This window comes from Oryza sativa, chromosome 4 (assembly GCF_034140825.1).
Source record: "Oryza sativa Japonica Group chromosome 4, ASM3414082v1".
NCBI classification, from domain to species: domain Eukaryota; kingdom Viridiplantae; phylum Streptophyta; class Magnoliopsida; order Poales; family Poaceae; genus Oryza; species Oryza sativa.
In genome coordinates, this window is record NC_089038.1 from 28,346,696 (window position 1) to 28,366,964 (window position 20,269).

Genomic DNA, 20,269 nt, shown 5'->3' on the forward strand with positions numbered 1-20,269 from the left:
TCCTAGTTTGGTTTTTTTTTTATGAACGGAAGGAGTAGTGCGCTAACCTTTGGTCAGGTCAACTAGCTTATGTCTCATGTGCGATTCTAACCATCCTATAATGTGCTATCAATAATAAGTTTTAAAAGAAGTTATGTTGTTTTAAGAAACATGTTTATCTTGTGGACAGTTTAAAAGAAGTAACATAAATAATTGTGACTATTATCTGGCTTTTTACGGGAAACGTTGTAATGTATATCAATTATAATAGCCATGTATGCTAAAATTTAATGAGATAAATAAAGCTATAAATTAAATTTAATCTTATTTAAATATATAGTTTAGAATTTTGCCCTAAAAATAAGCACGCAAGTTTTCTTCTCTATTTATTGGTTACATGGTACAATTATAAATGATGATTGGGGAGAGAATAATGCCATAGATTGAGAAATCAAACTTTTCAAGGTGTTGAATGTAAATATGTGAGAATGAATGGGTACTTTTGCAAATATTTTCACTGATCATCGGAGTGCACTGTCCTTCCCGAGACTTCAGGAGAGACCATATAATTTCCACATATCCTTCATCGTACGGTTACGATTCATTCTAGTGTTGTTTTTATCTGCTTTTCAATCACAGTCATCATGCACCACATGGCGTGGCTCTTTCCGTTTCCATGATCAGATTGTATTTTCACTTTGGCATGTCAATGCCGCAATGCCTAAGCTTTATGGATGCGGCTTCCCTGTTCCCAATTTGCTGTTCCCTTCCCTGTTCCTTCGAGGTGCATGCAAATATATAGAGAGATATATGACACCATAGTTAATTTTTTCCCCATCGGATCTTTTTTTTCCCGATCGGATCTTTTTTTAGTACCTAACTATTATAATAAGTGGCTTAAATCACGTTATTTCCAATTAATTTACTACTAATACAAGACATGTTGTTTGTATGAGGAGCACACACTGTGCTGAGGTCCATCAGAAGTTCTAACAATCGTCTTGTGACACCTGAAAGGAACAGGGAAGCGAACAGCAAATTGGGAACAGGAAGCCGCATCCAAACCTTCAATGCCAGAACTTGAGGCAGAAGTGAAAAGGGCACATCAGACACTGCATTAACAGGATAGCTTGATCCTTTCAACTCAGGCTCTGTGTAGTTCCCAAAAGAAAATTTTTTACACTGACAAATTGAATATTTGGACACATACATGGAGTATTAACAATTACATAGATTACGTGTAAATTGCGAGACGAATCTTTTAAGCCTAATTGCGCCATGATTTGACAATGTGCTGCTACAATAAACATTTGCTAATGATGGATTAATTAGTAGGGGTGAAAACGGATCGGATTCGGGTGGATAGTAGTCATACCATATCCTATACCATATTTTTTAATCGGATTCGGAGGCGGTGCGGATAATGTGCGGATGCGGATGCGGAGCGGATTATTTTGGATGTCGGAAATGGTGCGGAGTCGGTGCGGACTCGGCTCGGAAACGGATAAAAATAATCGGATGTGGCATGTATATACAATCGATACAACATCTGATCATCTGTACAATGAGCAACAATGACTCACAATTCACATGACTCATGAAAGCACCGATCACATCATAATATAATGTCAAGTTGTTAACGATTGACTTGTCTTCTGTCCATGTAATCGACACATATAGTATTGACATCATGATATATCGCATTCACATAACACGTAAGACATAGAAATTCCACAAATATTAGAAAAAACAATATCACATGACATGGGTGATAGAACATTGGAGGTCCACAAATGATGTCCAATTCTCATACAGTACTACTAATAAGTTGCATATTGCATATGACATAATAACACATATGCAGCTAAGGTCAGAAGGAGATGATCTAGAGAAGTAGACTTCAATTCTGATAATAACACATACGACAGAGTTGGTGCTGGAGATGGCAGGAGGCGTCGCCGGCGCCGAGACGGAGACAACCAGGTGACTTTGGGGTGGAGAAGGTAGGCCGCGGCGCCGGGGTGGAGAAGGCAGGTGGCGGCGGTGGCGCTGGGTGGAGAAGTCAGGCGGCGGCGTGGGAGGAATGGAAGAAGAGAAGTCTCGATGAAAAAATTGGTTGACACGACGCCGACGGAGTCACGGACTGAACTCCTAGATAGATTGATGGATAAGGTGGACGTGGATGGGCTGAATGTTTACACGATGAAAATGCTCGTGTCAAATGGGCCAAATTGAGAGGTTATATGGGCTGTGAAATTCGGATTATCCGCCAAAACGTTTATCGGATAATCCGCTTAAAATAGCGGATAATCCATATCCGCCGGATATAACCGATACCATATCCGCATCCGCATCCGCATCCGGCCGGATATCTAAAAACCCTTACCATATCCTCACTTCGGACGGATTCGGAGCGGATAATATCCGTTTCGTTTTCACCCCTATTAATTAGGCTTAATAAATTTGTCTCGCAGTTTCCTTACGGAATATGTAATTTGTTTTGTTACTAGATTACGTTTAATACTTTAAATATATACCGTATATCCGATGTGACAAACAAACCCAAAAATTTTCCCCAACTAAACAAGGCCTCAGTAAGTTTACTTCATGATCTGCCCCCAACTAAACAGGGCCACTAAATTGATCGAGCAGTGGCTGACATGGAAGCCTGCTGCTGCTCCTATGGCCGGAATGGCGACGTGGCCAGATGGGCCTTGAGATATAAGATGGTGGCCTGGCCCAATGGCAAAGCCAATTGGATTACCAGAACAGAATCATCAATTCCAACGTGGCAATCTCGGTACGTGATTACCTCGTGATGTAAGCAACGAAGTCATCCAGGTCTTTGCGCGACGACCGACGAGCCGGCGGCGGCCACGGAGGCGCGGATGGCATCTCCGAGCTCCCGTGCACGTTGTCGCATGGCTACTCCTCCGTTAGAAAGCATGGCCTCCTCGATGGCTTCCTGGATGTCCTTCGCCGGCGTGACCTCGTTGTGCTTCTCCCATGGCCGCACGAGGACGCCGGCCTTGAGGTACTTGCAGAGGAGCTCGGCGTCCCATGGCTGGTCGCAGTGCATGGGCCAGGCAAGAATCAGCTACCCGTGGCTCAGGCTCTCCATGGTGGAGTTCCAGCCGCAGTGGCTCATGAACGCCGCCGTGGCGTCGTGCGCCAGGATCTCCAGCTGCGGCGCCCACCCGGTGATCACCAGCCCCGTACTCCCTTCGTTGTGCTGCGTGAACTCGCGCAGCAGCTTCGCGTGGCGGCTGATGATCTCGCCGGAGTCCTCCGCGAATATGTCTCCGCGGTCGGCGTCCCGCAACACCCAGATGAACCGCTGATTGCTGCCGCGCAGCGCCGATGCGAGCTCTTCGATTTGCTCCGCTCGCAGCGACGATGTCGTGCCGAAGGAGACGTACAGCACCGACGCAGGGGGCTGCTTGTCGAGCCAGTCCAGGCACTCGTGGCGCTGCCGCTGGTCGCCCTGCTTCGACGCGTTCCCGTGCAGCAGTGGGTTCAACGGTCCGACGGCGAAAACCTTCTTGCCGTCGGCGGCCAGGTTCCCCGCGACGACGTCGATGAACTCGCCCTCGAGCGCGCGACACGTGTTGGTCAGGATACCTCTGGGAGGCGACATCTCCTTGGTCGCCCTCGTCCGTCTGATGTAATCCACGAACTCCTCCGTTGCACAGTCTTCCACGGTGATGTTGGTGAGGCCGTTCTCGCGCAGGATCCGTTGGTGCTCCTGGGGAGCAATCCTCCTAGCGAGCATCGACACGGCCAAGCAGTACATGACGAACGCCTCGCCGTTGCGCAGCCGCGCCGCCTCCTGTGCGGCGAAGTCGTTGATGCGGTCGTACACGACGACGACGCGGCGGTAGGAGGCGGAGAGCTTGTCGAGGAGAGCCGCGAGCGGGGCGGGCGCGCCGGCGGTGTAGGCTTCCCAGAGGGGCATGAGGTGGGAGGGGAAGGGCGAGGCGGCGGCGGGGTCGGGAGGCGGTGAGGCGTACGTGGAGATGCCGAGGTCGTGGAACCGGACGGAGCGGAGCGCCGCGTCGTCCCCGCCCTGCACCCGCTCGCGGGCCTGGCGGACGTGAGCCGCGGGCGCCGCGTAGTGCACGTCCACCCCGCCGCGCGAGGCGAGCTGCAGCGACAGGTGCAGGAGCTGGTTGAGGTGGCCCTGCGCCGGGAACGGCACCGCCACGACGGCCACCGGCTCCATTGTAGGCTCGATGACTGTGCTCAACCTTGATGGGCAGATGCGGCTATATGTAGGCTGCGGGCACTGGCGTTTGCGGGTCAGAGTGAGCTCAGCCAGTGGTGAATCAAAAGGCAACTTGGCATCCGTGTGGAAATGGGTTGCACCGGAAGCTTCCGCTGCACCGCTAACGGCTAGAATTGCTCCGATGCACAGCCGACTAGCAAATAATATTCCACAGTCCACCCGGCTCCATTGTGTGTCATACCACCATTTTTCTGCGGGAGAGGATTCTAATAACTCGAGTGGATGTCCACCCGTTTATTGCATATGAACTAGATGGTTATGAAAAATTTTTAAAAAAATTGACAAGATATATCAATATGTAATATATCACTCCACAAACATGCAAGTTCAAATTCAACTTCTACAGGTTGTAACAAAAATAACAAATTTAATTGTAAATATACATATAGTAATTTGAGTTTTGTTTGTTACAACTTGTAGAAGTTAAATTTTAACTTCTATGTTTATGTATTGATATATTACATATTGATCTATCTTATTCATATTTTTTTTATTTTTTTATAACTATTTAGATAACATACAATAAACGGGTGAACGTCCACTCGAGCTGTTAAACAGTTTCCCATTTTTCTGCGCCTCGTTCGGCGGCCTATATATGAGGTTATTTTTTCCCAAAGACAATGTTGTACGTAGTACTACGTATATGCTTACGTGCAGACACCACCATACACATCCATCCATCCATCCTCTCAAGCATGCGGTTTTGCCGGCTGCAGATTGGACCACGTGGCACCGTTAAAAGTTGAGATAAATACGAGAAATTACGAATGGTAAAAAACTCCACAGCGGTAATTTCGGGTGTTTGGTCTCGCGCGGAGAGTCACGTCCTTGTCAATCTCTCTCGTGGATGGGCTTGATCAGCCCATGAGCGTAGCCAGGAGCCATGTTGGCCCATCACTATGCGTGGACAGTGCGGGCTGAGCCAACCTCGTGCAGTCGTGCTGAGCTGCCCAGCCTCCCACGCACGTGGGATGTGGCTTAGCCATGTTGGTGCACAAACATTGCTACGGGCTGAACGCCAAGCCTTGTGGACAGTATAAACATGTTGCAGTATCAAATCCTAAAATAATAATAAAGAAGTGTGGTATTTTGAAAATTGAAGATTAAAGATGTAGGTGCCAAACCAAGCTGTTAGGGCATCCACAATGTACTTCAAAATTAAGTAGTCCATAAGCAATATAATATTTATTCAGCTACCTAGCAACATTGTGGAATTAGTCCATAAAAAAAAATAACAAAAGCTACCCATAAGCATATGGGTTGCCCATAGAGAATAAAATATATTATTTGTCTCTATCTCTTCTCTCCTACTAATACTATTTGCTATCCATATAGTTTGTGAAGGTTACAATAGTTAAAGTTCATATATATGGGTCTCATCTCTATAGACTACTTTTGCCATATACATTGTTGTTGCCCTTAGCATCCTGTATTATCAAAGTAATATTAACATACAAACCATAAAGTAGCAAAGCTTTTATCCTTCCTTCAAATAACAAATAAAATATAAATTGTAAATTGTAAAAACATTTAATGCTAACTCTACGAGTTTTACTGTTTAGGGAAGTGTGGATATAAACAACTCCAAGAAATACAATGGGTGAAACTGAAATTCCTAACAAGCAAGTTAACAATGATGTTATCCTATATCTATATTCGTAGAGAATGAAAAAAAAAAGAACCAGAGAATGCAAAACAATCAGTACTAGTATATGTATTTTCTTATAATTCCCCAAATTCAAACAGATTATATGTAAATACTTTCAATTCACAAAAGTGGCAAAAGATTCCAAAAATACAGTTTTCTACATTAAACTAACTACCACCTTGAATGCTTTTTAAGCATATATTACTATCATACTTTCATTTTTTTCTCTTCATAATTCTACAAACATGAAACTAAGAACACACTAAAACATACCTTTAAAAGTATGGTGTTTATAAGAAATTTTATGAGTATGTAACTAACTGCTATAAAAATGTAAATTCCAAAAAAGATTTAAATAGCATATATATAATCTCCAACAAATAAGATAAGACACATGCTTAATTAGCGATCACGCCAACAAGCGCGCCTATCTTCTAGTACATCTTTCTATTATTCTATACACATTCGTGAGTATTTCTTTCTAATTAATATATTTTGATTTTGAAGATGTGGAGGCTAACGGTGAATTTTTGAGCTCCACTAAACTCTATTAAGATCCGCCATTTGGACCTTCACATTTCCTAATTGTTATTTCCAATTTTTTCGAGTGCCGGGGGTATATGTTCGTAAATAAATAATAACGTGTTTCTATATCTGAGTAAGATTGTTCAGAAAAAAACAAAGACTCTGACTCACCACCCTCTTCCCCGCTGCCCGCCGACCTTGCCGCTGGTCTGTCACCCCGGATCTGGACGGCACCTTCTCCGCTGCCTCGGTGCACCTGCCCGCTGTAGTGTCCTCGGGGGAAGGAAGGGAGCTCCGCCGTTGTGATCCTTGCGGTCAGCTGGCTTGTCGGTGGCCTGCTCAAGCAGCGGCGATGCGGAGAAGAGGAGGGAGGTGGCGGGCGACGCGGGCGCTTGGTCGCCATCTGATGGGGCTGGAGCGAGACACAGGTAGTCAGGCAGTTCCCTTGAAAAAATATATATCATACCACCGTTCATAAATATAATCACTTTAGGTTGTTTAGCGAAATTTGAAGATAAGAGAAAATATTAGTTTTCAGTGATTGATCAAATTTTAAATTTGGAATTGTTAGTATCCCCCTGGTAGGATCCTCATAGTCTGAAAATAATTTGAATCCCCGTAAATTGAGATCAGTATTTCAGAAATGCTTATATTGCTGACATAATTTGAATTCTACAAATACTTATATTTGATAACAGAGAGAGTAGTACATATATTTTCCTACTGTGAGCATTTTTCAAATTTAATATATTTTGACGAATGATTCAAATCTACTCCCTCCGTCCAGATGTGATACATCCTAGTACTACGAATCCGGATATACATGTCTAGATTTATAGTGCTATAATATGTTACATCATGTTCTAGATTTGTTTTTAATAGGACGGAGTATAGTATATCCGACCGCTCGAAGAATTAGAGACATTCCTGCTTCATCTTGTGATGTAGCCAACGAAGTCATCCAAGCCTTTCCGCGAGGACCCGCCGTCTGCCACAGACGCGCGGACGGCCTCGCCGAGCTCCTTTGCCCGCCGCCGTATTGTCATCCCTTTCTCAGGCAGCATCGCCTCCTCAATGACCTCCTGGATGGCCTCCGCCGGGACCACCTCGCTGTGCTTCTCCCATGGCCTCACGAGGAGGCCAGCCTTGAGGTATTTGCACACCAGCTCTGCGTCCCATGGCTGGTCGGAGTGCATGGGCCACGCAAGAATCGGCTTCCCGTAACTCAGGCTCTCCATGGTCGAGTTCCAGCCGCAGTGGCTCATGAACGCCGCCGTGGCGCCGTGCGCGAGGATCTCCAGCTGCGGCGCCCACCCGGTGATCACCAACCCCACTCCCTCGGTTTCTGCGGTGAACCGGGACAGCAGCTCCGCGTGCCGGCTCTCGCCGGAGTCGGCGAATATGTTGGCGCGGTCGGCATCGCGAAGCACCCAGATGAACCTCTGCTTGCTGCCCTTCAGCGCCGCGGCGAGCTCCGCGACTTGATCGCCACGGAGGGACGACGTTGTGCCGAATGACACGTAGAGGACGGACGCCAGCGGCTGCTTGTCGAGCCAGTCCATGCACTCGTGCCGCGTCTGGCCTGGCGTCCGGGCGGTCGCGTCGAGCAGTGGGTTCAGTGGACCGGCCGCGAAAAGCTTCAGCTCTTTGAACATCGGGTGCGTCGCGATCTCGTCGATGAACTCGGCCTCGAGCGCCCGGGACGTGTTCATGAGTATGCCGGAGCTGGCCGCGTTCTCTTCGTCCTGCTCTGCCCGGCTGATGAGCTCCACGAATTCCTTTGTCATGCAGGCCTCCACGGGGTGGAACTGGAGGCCGTGCTCGCGCACGAGCCGGTGCTCGGGGTCCAACCACCCGATGTTGTACGACATGGCCACGCACTGCAGCCCGAACGCCTCGCCGTTCGGCAGACGCGCCGCCTGGGCGGCGGCGAAGGAGTTCAACCGGTCGTACACGACGACCACGCGTCGGTAGCTGGCCGACAGCCTCTCGAGCAGCGCGGCGAGAGGGACGCGCGCCGCGACGGCGAAGCTCTCCAGCATGGGCATCAGGTGGGACGGGAAGGGCGGGGCGGTCGGGTCGGGGGGCGGGGACTCGTAGGCGGGGACGTCGAGGTCGTGGAAGCGGATGGAGCGGAGCGCGTCGGGGTCCCAGCCGTGCAGGCGCAACCGCGCCTGCCGGAGGTGCGCCGGCGGCGCCGCGTAGTGCACGTCCAGCCCCCGCGACGCGAGCAGCAGAGACAGGTGCATGAGCTGGTTCAGGTGGCCCTGCGCCGGGAAGGGCACCGCGACGACGGCCACCGATTCCACCGTGCCAATCGCCATCGAGTGCTCTTGTCACTGGTTGCTTGTTTATGCTTGTCTATTTCTAGGATTTTTAATGCCCCGTAGCCTATACACTTTTACAGGTTATATATAGAGTTATAGGCACACACGCACGAACAGTCGAAGACAAATATGTGGGGAAAAAGTTACATCAGTAGCTTCCAATTCCCATTGCTGATATCGCGCAGATCCAGAGCATCAGAGATTCGAGGGCTGACACGGACGCACATCTGTTCCCGCCCCCTCGCGCTCATCCGCCCTTCCTAGAATGCTCGTCAGCAACAACGGCGCTTCCAGCCGCTGGCTCAATCATTGTCAGAGACTGCAGGAGCGTGGCGCGCTCGTCATCAGTGACGACTAACGACGGCGTCGGCGGGCCGATCGCTTGTATCGCGGCCTCTCCAAAACGGTACGTACCGCCCTGTTGCGGCTCTGCGATGATATCGTTTTGTATACCATTTTGGCATGTGCTCTGTATCTCGATTCTCGAGGCAGAGAAGTTGTTGGTTGGTTCCAGGGAATCTTACTGTTTAAATTGTACTACGACTAATGCACTGTTGTCATGTGATGTTTTAGTTCACTAATAGTATATGCACTTTTGGTGCATTAGTTAAACTTGCAGCAAATTCATGTGTGGAACTGTGGATCGACGACCAGGGCGTCGCACATCGCACATCAGGCTGATTGGATACTACAGTACTACTCCCGTGCGATGAGGCTCTTGGACCAGACCGGCCTCCTTCTTCGTTACGTACGTTACGCGAAGATGCCATCGTCCGGCAGTCGGCAGAGTCCCAGAGATTACTACATAGCCGTTCTCACCGTGTGGTTTGTTTCTTCCTCCCTCGCGCGCATGCAGCAAACGCGAAGAATCTACCGCACGGTCCGCACCGCGTTTAATTTTCTGCATGGTCGTCGCCGTCCTTGCTGCGGACCCTTGCCTCTGCGTCGTTGTCCAAATTGGGTGCCACGAAAAAAAGGCCCAACTGGCTGATCACCACTTGCCAATTGTAGGTCGAGCGCCGGCAGGCAAGTTGCTCGACTGCTGCACTTGCCAACTTGCATTTATTGTACTTACTCCTATCCTACAAAATGTATGTCGTTATAGCAGTAGGGGTAAAACGATTATATAAAACGAAAAACGAGATAAGTTATTAACGGATGATTAGGGTTCAATTCATTTTCTAACTGAAGATTATTACTGGTACGTAAAATGAGATAAGTTATTAATGGATGATTAATTAAATATAAACTATTATAAATTATAAAAAAATATATAAATATACCTATTGTTTAACCGTTCATTAAGAATGTTAATTGAAAATAAGGAAAAGTCAAAACAGAGATGTTGAAACGAACTCAACCTTACAAAATGTAACAAATGCTGTACTATTTTATGGGGGTTGCTATATGTTTTTTCGATTTTTTTTTTGCGCTCTCCCCATTTGCTGGCGCGTTTTCCTTTTCTCGATCTTTTAATCTTTAGCGAGTGTTTTTTTATTTTTAATGTATTTTACAATTTAGATATTTTATCTCAACTTTCAAAACATTCTATTTAAAACTTTCAACTTAAAATTCAAAACTTAAATAAATCTTGAGTTGAAAGTTTTTAAATCTTAACTCGAAAGTTTAAATTTTGAGTCAAAAATTTTCAAAATTTGACTTGAAAGTTCAAATTTTGAGTTGAAAGTTTTAAAAATTTGAGTTGAAAGTTTTAAAAATATGAAATGTAAGTTTATATACATGTATGTATGTATGTGTGTGTATTAGTAGTGCTATTTGTAGTATAGTAGTAGTACTACTACCACCACCACCTAGCAGCAGCAACAGCAATGCTAGTAGTTCTAGCTGCGCGTGGGGCCCACTAGTAGCAGCAGAAGCGCTAGTAGGCGCTAGTAATAACAGTAGTAATCTCTTCATGTTGTAAGACTTTCAAGCATTGTTTATATTCATTTAGAAGTTATGTGTCTAGATTTATTAACATCTATATGAATATGGGTAATGCTAGAAAGTCTTACAGAGGAAGTAGTAGACTGGTACTCTAGTAGTAGTACTAGTAGACTAGTAGTAGTAGTAGGAGCGAACTGTTCATGTGCCCACACCCTGCGCGACCAGTCGCGCATTAGCCCCCCCCCGGAAAACTTGTCTGTCGGCCTGTACACGGGCCACGTGTGGAGGGGAGGAAAGGAATAAGTTCACCAGCCGTCCCTTAAGCTTTATGTCGAGTTTGTATAACATCCCTAATCCTTAATACTAGAAATTTTCACTCCTAAACTATATAAAACCGTGCAATTTATATCTTATAGCAGTACTGATCTCTAGTTTCACTTACGTGGCATCCTAGTAACAAAAAAAAAAATTATAGGACCCATATGTAAGAGAGAAGAAGAAAATGTAGGGTCCACATCTCTTATTTTTTCTCTTTTCTCTTTTCTTTTCTACTCTCTCTTATCTTCTTCAGCGAGCCTGGGAGGCCGTCGGTGGCAAAGGGGGGAGAGGTGGTTCAACGGTTCTGGGAGAGAGGGGGAGGTGTCCGGTGAGCCCGTCCGAGCTCTGCCACCGCCTTGAGCTCCATGCGAAGGGAGGAGGGAACGGGGTAGATGTAGAGATTGACGAAAATCTTGGCATGGTAGACGCTGGACAGGGTGGCAGGTGAGGATGACATGTGGGCCCGCATATTTTGTTTTAATTTTTTAGTTTCTAGTTTTGCTCCTAATGCCACATCAGCCACTGCGGACTTACCATGCATCGAGGGACCTTGTTTGAATGATTTTGAAAGTTGGGGGCCTCGTTTGCATGATTCATGGACGATTTTGAAACTCAACGACAAAGCGAGAGACCTCGAGTGAACTTTTTCTTTTCACCATGGTAGAGCAATGTGAGCCCATTAGAATATGCTGGGCCTGTTGGCCCGTCCGGCATACATCTAAGCACCTGTAGGTTTTTGTTTAGAAAAAGAAAAAGATAAGACCAAATATTTCGTTTCAATCACCTTATATCAAATTTTAAATTGTTAAAATCCCCTCATAGCACTTGATTGTCTGAAGATGATTTGAATTTCCATACAATGGAATCAGTATTTCAGAAATGGCTACTGCATACAGAATTTGAATCCGGGAAATGCTTATTTGAGAATGGAGGGAGTGGTACACATATTTTCCTACTTAGGCCATTTTTTAAAATTTGATATGTTTCGACGTAAGATTAATATTTATAGCATATCCGACCACTCGAAGAATCACAGGATATTCCTGCTTCATCTTGTGATGTAGCCAACGAAGTCATCCAGGTCTTTCCGCGAGGACCCGCCGTCTGCCACGGACGCGCGGACGACTTCGCCGAGCTCCATTGCCCGCCGCCGTATTGCCATCCCTTTCTCAGGCAGCATCGCCTCTTCGATGACCTCTTGGATGGCCTCCGCCGGGACCACCTCGCTGTGCTTCTCCAATGGTCTCACGAGCAGACCAGCCTTGAGGTATTTGCACACCAGCTCTGCGTCCCATGGCTGGTCGGAGTGCATGGGCCACGCAAGAATCGGCTTCCCATGGCTCAGGCTCTCCATCGTCGAGTTCCAGCCACAGTGGCTCATGAACGCCGCAGTGGCGCCGTGCGCGAGGATCTCCAGCTGCGGCGCCCACCCGGTGATCACCAGCCCCACTCCCTCGGTTTCTGCGGTGAACCGGGACAGCAGCTCCGCGTGCCGGCTCTCGCCGGAGTCGGCGAATATGTCGGCGCGGTCGGCGTCGCGAAGCACCCAGATGAACCTCTGCTTGCTGCCCTTCAGCGCCGCGGCGAGCTCCGCGACTTGATCGCCACGGAGGGACGACGTTGTGCCGAATGACACGTAGAGGACGGACGCCGCCGGCTGCTTGTCGAGCCAGTCCATGCACTCGTGCCGCGTCTGGCCTGGCGTCCGGGCGGTCGCGTCGAGCAGTGGGTTCAGTGGACCGACCGCGAAAAGCTTCATCTCTTTGAACATCGGGTGCGCGGCGATCTCGTCGATGAACTCGGCCTCGATCGCCCGGGACGTGTTCATGAGCATGCCGGAGCTGGTCGCGTTCTCTTCGTCCTGCTCTTCCCGGCTGATGAACTCCACGAATTCCTTTGGCATGCAGGCCTCCACGGGGTGGAACTTGAGGCCGTGCTCGCGTACGAGCCGGTTCTCGGGGTCCAACCACCCGATGTTGTACGACATGGCCACGCACTGCAGCCCGAACGCCTCGCCGTTCGGCAGACGCGCCGCCTGGGCGGCGGCGAAGGAGTTCAACCGGTCGTACACGACAACCACGCGGCTATAGCTGGCCGAGATCCTCTCGAGCAGCGCGGCGAACGGGGCGCGCGCCGCGACGGCGAAGCTCTGGATCATGGGCATCATGTGGGACGGGAACGGCGGGGCGGTCGGGTCGGGCGGCGGGGACTCGTAGGCGGGGACGTCGAGGTCGTGGAAGCGGATGGAGCGGAGCGCGTCGGGGTCCCAGCCGTGCAGGCGCGACCGCGCCTGCCGGAGGTGCGCCGGCGGCGCCGCGTAGTGCACGTCCAGCCCACGCGACGCGAGCAGCAGGGACAGGTGCATGAGCTGGTTCAGGTGGCCCTGCGCCGGGAAGGGCACCGCGACAACGGCCACGGATTCCACCGAGCCAATCGCCATTGAGCGCTTATGTCGTCACTGATATATGGTTGTTTATGCTTGTCTACCTTCCAGAATTCTAGTGCCCAGTAGCCTCTAGACTTGCAGGCTTTATATAGGCACACAATAATGAGGCTGTGTTTAGTTCCACGCTAAAATTAAAAGTTTAAAGAAATTAAAACGATGTGACGGAAAAGTTAAAAGTTTGTGTGTGTAGGAAAGTTCGATGTGACGAAAAAGTTAGAAATTTGAAGAAAAATAGGTGAATAGTTAATTTAGCCCCTCAAGTTTCAGCGAAGGCTCAATTTGATCCTTCACCTATTATTTTGTCCACATAGATACTTCAAATATTTGTTTTGGCTTGAAATCATCCTTGGATCCACTTAATATGCCATATGGCTATTTCTAGTCAATATTTCTATTAGAAAATGTCCTTTTTGCCCCCAATTTATATACATCTATATACTAGAAAAGAGAAAGCCAACATAAATAAACAACATTACAGATCTACTTCCCATTATTTCAACATGTGCACATGAAACTTAAGCAATTGCTATCGTATACACTTGCTAATACATATTTTTTTTTCGTTTTACATAATATACTATGTATTATCTATAAAAAAAATTCAAGCATGCAATTTCTCTCTTATATATGTGAATGATGAGGGGTATAAGTATCATTTATGAAGAGAGTTGTTGGTTAAGGATAAGTTTGAACTAAAATGAAAACTTGAAGGACTAATATGGATAGATTGAAATATCAAGGACTAAACTGAGCCTCAGATGAAATTTGGAGGACCACTTTGCCTATTCACCCAATAAAAAATATTAGAATCTAAACAGGGCAAGAGTTGGAGTATAAGAGCCCCATCGGTAGAACTAAAAATCAATAAGCAAAAGTCAAAATTTAAATTTTCAAACTTAATTTTTAAGTAGCATATTCTTATACCAGATGTGACATATTCTTGTATCACAAATATGAATATATGTATGTATATATTCGTAGTGTTAGAATGTGTCATATCTAACATTATAGTTTGGTTTTTTATGCTACTGAGGGAGTACAACAGTAGCCGTTCTCAGTTCTCACCGTGGTTTCTTTCTCCCTGCGCGCATGAATGGTGCAAAGGCGAAGAGTCACCACGCCGCGTTTAACTTTCTCATTCTCACCGTGGTTTCTTCCTCCCTGCGTGCATGAACCGCGAAAGGCGAAGAGTCACCACGCCGCGTTTAACTTTCTGCATGGTCGCCGGACCCTTGGCTCTGCGTCGTTCTCCAAATCGGGTGCCACGAAAGAGAGGCTGAGTGGCTGGATCTTGTAGTATTGGCTGACTGTTGCTCGCTGGTTTAATTTGGGAGTTTAGGACGGTAGCGGCTGGATGAGATGGAGATAGCCGGACAGGGAGGTGATACCGGCCGGATATATGACACTGCCGGGAGATTTCGACATTTATTTTGTAGACCTTGCAGTTGTGGATAAACGGAAGTAGCTTGCTGCAGGCTGCACCGTTTGATTGATTGGAAGAGTGTGGCATTCACCCCATCTCAATCGATCCACAACTGCTATTTATTGGCTGGAGTTACGTTTCTGATGGAGAGATTTAAATAAATGTATCAATTATGTCCTGCACATCAGCATCATTGGGTCCATAGCTCAGTGGTAGAGCATTTGACTGCAGATCAAGAGGTCACCGGTTCGAACCCGGTTGGGCCCTATTTAACAATTTCACATTTTTACTTTTGACGGTGAAGTTTTTTTTTTTCCACAGTGATTTTGTTGCTGCCCTGGCCTATGTTTGACGGTGAAGTTTTTTTTTTCCACAGTGATTTTGTTGCTGCCCTGGCCTATTTGAGCTCCAAAAGGAGAGATCCATGGAGTTTTTTTTCCACAGTGATTTTGTTGCTGCCCTGGCCTATTTGAGCTCCAAAAGGAGATATCCATGGAATTTTCCCTACAATCTCTTTGTTGATGTTCTGATGAAGCCGCAAACGATTTACATTTGACGGTGAAGCTTTTTTTTTTCCACATAAGCCCAGTTAGGGAGGTGATTTTGTTGCTGCCCTGGCCTATTTGAGCTGCAAAAGGAGAGCTCCATGGAATTTTACCAACAATCTCTTTGCTGATGTTCTGATGAAGCGGCAAACATTTTTTCCTACATTTTTGTCCCGATGATGCTACAAACAATTGAATAATAGCCCACTAGAGAAACTATATTTTCTAAACTTTATTTTCATTGTGGCTAAATTTGTTTCCCATTCCAGAAGGAGCCACAAAAGACTAAATAATAGTCCACTAGAAAAGTTATCTTTTATACACCTTATTTCCCTCGTGGAGCTACGGACGTTGAATAATTTTCTTTCCTGATGGAGCCACAAACGTTTGAATAATATAAGTGAAAGTGATCATTGAAAATTATTATTATTTTCTTCTTCTTCTTCTGAGAAGATCGCTGCAATTTTTCCGCACGTGGTGCTTTTGGCCTGTAGGAGATCACTAAAATTGCTTGTGCATGGTTTCGTACATCTTTTTTTTTTAAGGAATCAACATGAGATTGTACTATTTCATTATTTCATTAGATATAGACGTAAAAAAAAACTTCCCCTAGAAGTAAAAAAGAGCTGTACAAAATTACATAAGCGCCGTAGTTAAGTTGGGATGAATTCTTCAAGTCGCCTTGCGCTTACCATTATCCAGGTTCTTGCCTCTTCCTTTATTTTTGCCATAAGGTTGGAGACTGCCGTTTTCTTTTGCTCGAAGATCTTTTGATTCCTTTCTTTCTAGATTTCTCAGGCTATGAGTAGGATTAAGGATCATAACTCTTTCTTGGACACTTTTTTTTTTTGATAGTAACCTCCAAAACAGTTCTGAGGAATGTTGTGCACAGTAGCACGGCAGGTAATAGGAACCCCACCCTGAGCATAGTGCCGTGGTGGCGCCGTGCAAACAAAGCTTAAGGCCTATTCGTTTTTGAAGAATTTCAAATGATTCAGATTCTTGAGGATTAATTCCTCTGAACGCTATTTAGTTCATAGGAATGTAGCTATAGAAAAAACAAAGAAATTTTCCTTTCCTACAAGTTGTAAAGAGAAGGTATAGTGAATTTTTCATCCACTCAGAACTCATGGAAAAGTTCATATGGATAGAAATGTGTATGCATTCATATTCCTTCATTTTTCTTTTTTCTATGTGTCATAATTCCTTCAAAACAGATCTACCCTTAAGGGTCCATAATGTGATGAAAAACTAGGTATTAAGCATTGAATGCACTCTTGCTACCAGGTGGCAACCATTGTAAAAGTCATAAGCAACTAATACCTTATCATAGAGCTACTACCGGTACATAAGAAATAAATATCATCATTTGTACAGTAAATGAGTAGTAGAAGTAAATCTGGCACATGCAAGTAAAATATTAGTAGAAGAAACCATGGAGTCATTGTTTCGCACCGTTCACAGGAATCAACTTTTAAGTGGATCCTACCAGTAGCGCAGGTAAGGGGAGTGCCAAAGGGTGCCAACACCCCCCTATCCAAACACTACCACCACTATACCCCTATGTTTTTACTCTATATTAAGTTAGCTAAGATAAGTATCTATCTAGTTTATTTTGTGTAGCTTGAAAGTATTATCAGTTTAGTTAGTTAGCAAGTCTAAAAATATTAGCAAGAAACATGATTTACAAAACTAGTTTGTGATTTCTCATATTTTTCAAAGTAAAATAGATGATACTTATTTGTGAGATTATTTTATAGTTTACATTAAAAGAATTTAGCAATAAAGACTAGTTTTAAACTTCCAATGATATTATTAAAGAGCTAAAATTCAAGTTTTTCTTAAAGAACTAGTTTACATATTGCTTGTTATTGACGGTGACTATTTGATCTCCTTTACTATCAATATTAGTTATTTGGTCTCACGGTTTATCTTTATCCCACACCCCCTAATCTCAAATCCTGGCTTCGCCCCTGATCCTACCTTACTTCTCACTCACACAAATAAGCATTGTGGGTAACTTCATATACTACTATCACCTGTATCTTGGGCCCACGTTACTACTGAGTCTGGCAAGATACGTTGCTCATGCCCTAAAAGAAACATATCGCTGCAACAAAGTGACAGATGTAGGATCTGGCTAGAAAAAACATCACAACCAGTTCAGACATGAGTAACATAGAAAAGTTAAGCCCGGCCATCGTGGCCGCCGCAGCCGCCGCCGCCGTCGTGGTGGTGGCAACCATTGTTATCCTTGAAGTCACCATCGAGCACCGCCGCCACTGGATCCGTCCCCTTCACCATCACCGCCGCCGCAGCCTCCACCTCCTTTGCCAAAGAGATGGAATATATAAGCTAGTATATCATATTCTTGCAAAAAAAAAAGCATTATCACAAATTCCAAGAAAGATATACCATCCCAACTTCAATTTTAGCAACAACTAAAGGCATGTTCAAATCACTGCCAAAATGAATAATGATATGGTTTAGAAACATCCATATATTTATTAATTTTATCAATAATGGTATGCTTTAAATTGGCATCTATGTGAACGGGGCCCTAAATCACTCGGTCCGTGGAGCGACCGGTGAGTCACGTGACTCACGTTGACGATCGTTGCCTTCTGCGGACGCGCTCCCATCCGGCGCCACCTCCGTAGTTGCCACCTCCGCGGAACGCTTCTCGCCATCATCGTTGCACCGTACTGCGTCGGAGCACGGCTGCTGCGGCGCCTGCGCCGGCGGCGTCATCATCAGCCGTTCTTGCTCAGCTGCAGCAGCGGCTTGAGCCTGATCGATACGTCGTTGGCGGAAGAGCTCCTTCACGAGCTGCCAAAGCACACGCCTCGCGTGCATCTCGGGCGTCTCCTGCGCGGGCCGTGGCTGGACGACGGACGGCGACGGCGGTCGTCGCATCACCAGTGTCCGATCAAAGGAGTTGCCGGAGTTAGTAGGCGCTGCCGTTGCCGGGCGAGGACGCAATGGCGTCGGAGGGACGTTGTTGAATGGCCGCGCCTGCGGCCGCTGCACATGCGCCGGGCAGTTGCATGCCGCCGGCGCCCGTTGCGCCGACGACTTCGTCTCTCCGTTTTGTTCCACCTCCGCCCCCTGCGCTGGCATCATCGCTTGCGGCTGTTGTGCCGACGTCGTGTGTGCCACCACCTCTCTCCCCTGTAGATGCTGCGCCTGGAGGTTGTACGCCATTGCCGCCTGCTGCTGCTGCTGCTGTTGCAGAAGCATCTGGTGATACTGGTAGTTGTTGTACGCCGCTGCCATTGCCGCCCGCTGTCGTTGTACCGGCGACATCTGTCCGTTGCTTGCCACCTGCGATCCCTGAACAACAAGCGCCTGCTGGCCGTTGCACGCCGGCGGCGGCCGTTGCGAGGACGAGGCCTGCCCGTTGTCTGCCACCACCATCCCCTGCTGGCCATTGCGTGCCGCCAGCTGTTGCAGAAACATCATTTGCCGTCTGTTGTTTGCGGCCGTCGCCATTTGCCGTCGCATCATCATCTGGTCGCCGTATACCACCTGCCCGTTCGGCATTCGCATCGGGCCATTGACCGTCGCGTGCTGCCGAGGAGGAGGCGCCGTTGCGTGGCCGGCCGGACGTGCCATCGGGTGCCCGGCTCGATTGTCGTGCACGGCCGTTCTCAGCGGCATTTGCATGCCGCCGGCGCCGCCGATGTACGACGCGGGCGGTGGCGGCGGCGCTCCTCCCATGGTCAGCTTCCGCTGCTGATGCGGCCTCTGCGCCACGGCGGCGTGCTCCTCCGCAGGCCTCTTATTGCCCGACGCCTCTTCGCTGGTTCCCATTGCCGGCCCGGGCTGCGGCGAGGAGAATTCTCCATCGGAAGAGGCGATGCTGGCGATTGCTTGGGGCCCGGGCTGCGGCGAGGGGTGCTCGACGAGCTCCTCCTTCGGCTCGAACCGGAACCCGAGGGGGACCTTCTCCTTCTTGTCTCCTCTGCCACCGGTGCCCCTCTTCTCCTCTCCTTCTGCCATATCGGCTATTCAACCTGCCCAATCGAGGTTGCCTGGATAATGGCTCAAATAAATTTTTATAATCACCCGACGTTAAGTTTGCAATTTGAGATGAACTCAAACTCTATGGATGGCAGGAGCAGCTGGAGTCCGGAACAAGACGGGTTTGATTCCAATTCAATTCCAATTCAAATCGGTAAGGAAACGGTAAGAACATGAGCATATCTATATTTATACCTATAATTAAAAAAATACGCAAGGTTTCCGTAATTTTTTTTATTTTTCACCTTTTTTCTTTTTCTTTTATCATTTCCTTTTTTTCTCCGTCCTTTTTTTTCTTTCTGTCCGCTTCTTTTTTTTTCTTTTTTATCCGTCCTTTTTTTCTTTATTTCCGTCCTTCTGAACCTTTTTATTTTTTTTATTTTTTTTCTGTTTTTTTCCATCCATTGTTTTTTTCGTCCGCCTTTTTTTCTTCACCTTTTTTCTCTTTTTTTCATCCACAGTTTTTTTACTTTTTTCTAGGCCTTTTTACTGGGTTTTTTTTCATACTTTTTTTCTTTGTTTATGTTTTTTTAGTTGCATTTTTTCGCATGCGGTAAGGATTTTTTTACGTGCCATATTTTTTTTGTCGCCCGGTGTTAACAGTGAAATTTGGTAAGTCCGGAGTAGTCATCGGCTTTGAAGTTCTGAGATTAGCCGATGAGAGTTGTCAAGTCGTCAGTTGTCGGATTCTTGCTATATTCGGTTAAGGAGATTGATCTACTAAATGAAGCTTATCCAGAAAAGACCGAGTTCAAAGAGAATGCGGCATGGCAAGTTATCTATTAATTAGAAATAATTTGTTAGTTTCCTTTTATCTTTAGGAAAGTTTCTTTCTTGTCCGGCAAGAACTTGTATCAACACAT

The 20,269-nt window shown here is 46.8% G+C and overlaps 2 protein-coding genes, 1 non-coding gene and 1 pseudogene across 3 annotated transcripts; 1 reads left to right on the top strand and 3 right to left on the bottom strand.

The window, feature by feature from the left end:
- Positions 1–2,559: 2,559 nt before the first annotated feature.
- On the bottom strand, positions 2,560–4,223 carry LOC4336628 (putative cis-zeatin O-glucosyltransferase; annotated as a pseudogene).
- Positions 4,224–7,072: 2,849 nt separating this feature from the next.
- On the bottom strand, positions 7,073–8,786 carry LOC4336629 (cis-zeatin O-glucosyltransferase 1). The gene has a single exon (XM_015778463.3). It carries the CDS (start codon positions 8,759–8,761, stop codon positions 7,370–7,372), a length of 1,392 nt encoding a protein of 463 aa, XP_015633949.1. The 5' UTR covers positions 8,762–8,786; the 3' UTR covers positions 7,073–7,369.
- Positions 8,787–11,798: 3,012 nt separating this feature from the next.
- Positions 11,799–13,496, bottom strand: LOC4336630 (cis-zeatin O-glucosyltransferase 1). The gene has a single exon (XM_015778768.3). It carries the CDS (start codon positions 13,407–13,409, stop codon positions 12,018–12,020), a length of 1,392 nt encoding a protein of 463 aa, XP_015634254.1. The 5' UTR covers positions 13,410–13,496; the 3' UTR covers positions 11,799–12,017.
- Positions 13,497–15,033: 1,537 nt separating this feature from the next.
- TRNAC-GCA (transfer RNA cysteine (anticodon GCA)) lies at positions 15,034–15,105 on the top strand. Its single transcript has one exon. It is a non-coding gene; the product is annotated as a tRNA-Cys (tRNA).
- Positions 15,106–20,269: the final 5,164 nt, after the last annotated feature.

Coding starts and splice junctions, on each gene's coding strand:
- LOC4336629 (XM_015778463.3), bottom strand. CDS start 8,761: ATGGCGATTGGCACGGTGGAATCGGTGGCCGTCGTCGCGGTGCCCTTC.
- LOC4336630 (XM_015778768.3), bottom strand. CDS start 13,409: ATGGCGATTGGCTCGGTGGAATCCGTGGCCGTTGTCGCGGTGCCCTTC.